This window comes from Gavialis gangeticus, unplaced genomic scaffold (assembly GCF_001723915.1).
Source record: "Gavialis gangeticus isolate Ggan-Ray unplaced genomic scaffold, GavGan_comp1, whole genome shotgun sequence".
In the NCBI taxonomy this organism is placed as follows: domain Eukaryota; kingdom Metazoa; phylum Chordata; order Crocodylia; family Gavialidae; genus Gavialis; species Gavialis gangeticus.
Window position 1 is genome coordinate 32,064,631 of NW_017729027.1, and position 5,036 is coordinate 32,069,666.

The 5,036-nt window shown below is 39.4% G+C and overlaps 1 protein-coding gene across 1 annotated transcript in view; it reads left to right on the forward strand.

The window, feature by feature from the left end:
• Window positions 1–5,036, forward strand: part of KHDRBS2 (KH RNA binding domain containing, signal transduction associated 2) — a 950,986-nt gene that overhangs the window by 847,751 nt on the left and 98,199 nt on the right. The window contains exon 7 of the mRNA XM_019520516.1: window positions 4,730–4,812. Coding sequence (XP_019376061.1) covers window positions 4,730–4,812 — 83 coding nt within the window. The remainder of the gene's footprint in view (window positions 1–4,729; window positions 4,813–5,036) is intronic.

A 5,036-nucleotide genomic window follows, 5' to 3' on the forward strand; every position in this document is an offset into this window, starting at 1 on the left:
CTCCTTCAGTTTGTGGCCATTGTTTCTACTTATCCTGATGGGTGCCCTGGTAAACATTGCATCCCTTATTTCCTGCTGTCCCCCCACGATGAGTTTGTCGATGGCCACAAGATCACCTCTTAGCCTTCTCTTGCAGAGGCTGAAGAGATTCAGGTCCCTCAATCAGTACTCATAGGGTTTTTTCCTGTAGGCCTTTAACCAGATGGGTGGCCCTCCTCTGAACCCTTTCCAGGTTATCTACATCCCTCCTGAAGTGCAGTGCCCAAAGCTGGACCCAGTAGTCCAGCTGCAGCCTGACTAAGCTGCATAGAGGGGAAGTATCACCACCCTAGACCTGTTTGTGATACACCTACTTATGCAATAAAGAGTGTGGTTAGCTTTACTTATTACTTCATCACATTGGTGACTCATGTTCATTTTGGAGTCGACTACAACTCCGAGATCCCTTTCTGCAGTTGTGCTACTTAGAATGGTACCGCCAAGGCTATAGGTGTGTTGATGATTCTTTCTCCCTAGGTGCAACATGTGGCACTTATCTTTGTTAAACTGCATCCTATTCTGTTCTGCCTGCTTCCCCAGTCTGTCCAAATCAGCCTGGATTCGGTCCCTGCCTTCTAAATTGTTTACCTCCCCCCATAGTTTGGTGTCATCTGCAAACTTGGATAGGGTGCTTTCTACTTCCTCATCCAAGTCACTAATGAAGATTTTGAACAGTGCTGGTCCTAGCACAGTCCTTGGGGGACTCTGCTGTCCACATTTCTCCAGGTATAAACTGACCCATCCACCACCACTCTCTCAGTGCGTCCCATAAGCCAATTTTCCACCCACTGAACTGTGTAATAATCAACATTGCAACTGTTTTGTTTATTTATAAGAATTGGGTGTGACACTGTGTCAAAGGCCTTTTTAAAAATCTAAGTAAATAACATCTACCTCTATTCAATCATCCAAGCATTTTGTGACCCAGTCATAAAAAAAAAACCAGGTTACTCAGGCAGGATCTGCCTGCTATGAACCCTTGCTGGTTACCCCTTAGCATTATTTTATCTGCTGACCCCCCACAGATGTAATCCTTAACAAATTTTTCAAAGGTCTTGCCAAGGATAGAGATGAGGCTAACCGGCCTATAGTTACCTGGTTCCTCCTTCCTCCCCTTCTTGAAAATGGGGACCATAGAAGCCCTTTTCCAATCCTGAGGGACCTATTCTGAGTGCCATGAGTGCTCAAACCATTGGTAAGCGAATCTGCTATGACTCCAGCTGATTCTCTAAGTACCCTAGGATGAAGATCATCAGGGCCTGTTGACTTAAATACATACAACTGCTCCAGGTGCCCCTGTATTAGGTCAGCACTAACAGTTGGTGGGTTTGTATCTATCTTGTGCTTACCTAAAGTCCCATTGGGATGCATGTTTGTATTTGTGTCCAGGAACACAGATGCAAAGAAATCATTTAGGAGATCTGCGTTGGCCATCCTATCTGTTACCAGTTGCCATAGTCCATCTTGAAGGGGCCTTATGTTACCCTGCATTTTCTTTTTGCTTCCTATGTATTTAAAGAATGACTTTTTGTTATTTTTAACTTTTGCTGCCAGCCTAAGCTCCATTTCCACTTCATCAGTCCCTCCCTAACTAATCTCCTGAGCTTTTTCAAGTTGGCCTTCCTGAAGTCTAGCACTTCAGCCTTACTAGTTTTCGTCCCCACTTTTCACTGGATAGTGAACTCTATCAATAGGTAGTCACTATCCCCTAGGTTACCTTGTTGAGTAGCACAGGACCAGTTGAAAGGCCAGATGACTAGTACAGAACCAGTCTGCAGGCTGGATTGGGACCACAGACCACTTCTGTGCACCAGACCTTGCTGCAGAGCAGCTGGGTGCACTATATCTAGTGCAGGAACCACATGCAATACACACCAAGCTAGCCCTGTGCACCACATGCAATGCGCTTACTGGATCCACACTGTATGATCCAGTGTGTTGTTTTGACAGAGCTTTATTTTTTGTTATTGGAACCTATCTGCCAGGAGAGGTATGTTAATGTACATATTGTAGTGTTTCTGTTAGAGAAAGCAGATTGAAGTGCACGTTGTACCTGGAAAAGAAGATGAAGAGGCTTCAATCTTCTTTCTCTAACAGAAACACCACAATATGTACATTAATGTACCCCTCAGAGTTCATTCTTCAGTCACAAGCCAGCAGCTGAGAAGATTTCATCTCTCACACAAATGAGCCTTACTTTTATTATGAAAAGTTCATAGTGATATGTAGTATTGTCAACTAAAATCTTCATCCTGGAACTGTACAAAAATATTTCAGATATGCTTGGTTTAGGCAACTGAATACTTTGGAGTATGAGAGACCTTGATCTTGACACAATATTGAATAGCTAGTGAAGGTAGAGAAGGAAAGGCAGGTTTGACATGCTCATGGTATTGCTAAGGAAAAATGTTGAAGCCTCTTCCTTTCCGACCAGGAGTACCAGTACTAATGGTGCAGGATAAATTCAGTAAAATGTTCAACTAACAAAATATAAAGTAACAAAGAGCTGCTTCTCTGAAAGGTATTAAGCATCTCTAACAATTTGTGTTGTTTAATGACTTATATGCTTCCTCTTTCTACTTGTGGATCCCCTAGTGCTACTGAGCTGTGGGTAACTTGTAAAATGTCAGTGCACTCCAGAATGAAGTGCCCTTGTATAGCCAAAAATATTTGGAGGTAAGTATATGACAGATTATCCACTCCCCAGTCACTCTAGTTTCTTCCCCTCCATGGCTAGCTGTCTACTCCCAAAGACATAGAGAAAAAGATCTTTCAGGTTTCAGTGATGTATTTCATGCCATTTTTATCTTCCTGTAGTTGTCAGACCACCGCCTTGGGAAAACCACTCCCTGGTTCTTTCTCTCTTCGTATGATACTTCTATAAATCAGTCCTGAAAGAACAGACATACTTAACTTCAGGCATTTTTCATAAGTGAAGCTTATGAAAAGCTTACAAAAACAGGAAAAAAGAGCTCACTGCTAGGATTAGCCTCTTTAAGTGCATCCAGCAACACTGTATTTACTCGCACACCATACATACCCAAAGAAGACAGGCACCTTGTTTTTCAAAGGAAGAATGCTGGGGGTGGGGGTGCAGATTTTCCAGTGTTATGGACTCAAGGTGTTTTCATATGGAGAGGCTGGGTTACAAAATGTCTGGTGGCTTCTATCTTAGCTAGCAAGCAGAAAGCAGCCATGAAAGGGTTAATACTGGACTCTACCTCAGAAAGAAATTTCTTCTGTTGTTGTTAGTTTTATATTTATGTGAATAATAGCAAGGACATCCCCTAATCTTTTTGTATATGCTGGGGATCAGTGTAAATGGCATAAGTTTTCCATTAGATGTAGTTAATATAGATTATAAACTGAAATGTATGTCTGACTATTTCTAGTTTAACTGTACTGGAAGAGCTTATGCTTATGCCACTAAGTATAATGTGGCCCTTATGATATACTTCCAATGAGGTTTTCATTACAGAAACCTGTAGAGTTGCTGCATAGTATCCTGTACACACCTTTACTAAAAATGACTCTGTGGAGTTGGCATCTTGAGTGACAGTTCAGTTTAGGAGAATAGTTTTGTATGTCTAGCAGCCTATCATCAGGTGGAAGTTATACAACTAACTAGAATCCCATTAAGTAAAAGAATATACAGAGGCCATCTTAATGGAGCAAGAAAAATCAATTTCTAGTAAATATGGTTGTTTGAAGGTGTTGCTCTCTACATGGACCTTATATACATCTAAAATAAATAAATAAATAGTGTTTAGCATGCTAACCTATCTTGCTCTCTACCTTGGAGTTCTAGGATTCCTAGCTTTAGCAGAAGGAAATGAAGCAGCTGGGTACCACAGTCTCTTATGACTGGTTTTTGATTGGCTTTTGATATTTGGTGTCCTGAGGGTGAAAAGAGAAGGCATTAATTCAGTCTTGAGTTGCACTGTTTTTTCTGGAAAGTTTCCAGACCCCAATATCACCTAATGGTATATCTCCTAAGGGTGACTATACAGTTACTACTGTGCAATCTTTTATTTTCCTCTTTCTACTTACCATATACACTTTGCTAATTGAACTCATGCTAGAAAATCATGTTGTAACTGCTGCAAAAAAGCCTGAAATGATCAATAATACAACATATACTCACAGTAAAACTTATTTATGAAGGTTATTTATTATGGCTTCTATGCCAAATCCAGACAACTTTTTTCCCCTTGAAAAATAAAAATGATTTTGAACAAAAAGGTTTTATACTCAATAACAACATCCTTAACAGGGTTGTAAGATTGATATTATTTAATTGCTATTTATTCATTTTAATGGTTATTACTCACCATAGATATTTACAAAAGCATTTGTATATTGAATTACTGAAGAAACAATTGTCTTCATTAGCATCTGTCAGTATTCCAAATGAATAACACTGAGGTGCTATTGTTTGAAACTATGCTCTATTTTTTCAATGGATAAACTAAGTTCTTAAATTAATAATTGATTTCTCCACTGTTACATCATACTGCATGATTGTTAACATATATATGCACATAATTCTTGTCAGTAGGCTGCATAATATTTTAAATGGTGCTTTGCAAATTTAGCATGAATATATTAATACATAATTACTTTTTGCAACCTAATAAGCTTCTGTATTTATCAGTCTTCTAAATTAAGGTATATTATTTTTCCTCCTTAGGGATATGATGATGGATATGGGGGTGAATATGATGATCCAAGCTATGAGGCATATGATAACAGTTATGCCACCCAAACACAGAGGTAAGCTTTTGAAATTTTTTAACACCTGTTTTCCACTGCATTTTTTCTTTTTGTAATATGAATTTCAAATCTTGATTTCTAACAACAAGCAGCTTTTCATAAACTCTCCGTATTCTTAAGTAGCTATTAAAACATCTCAGCAACTTGGACGAGGGGTGAAAAACAGCTTGTTCACATTTGCAGATGACAATAAAATGTGGGGAGAAGTGGGTATGCTGGAGGAG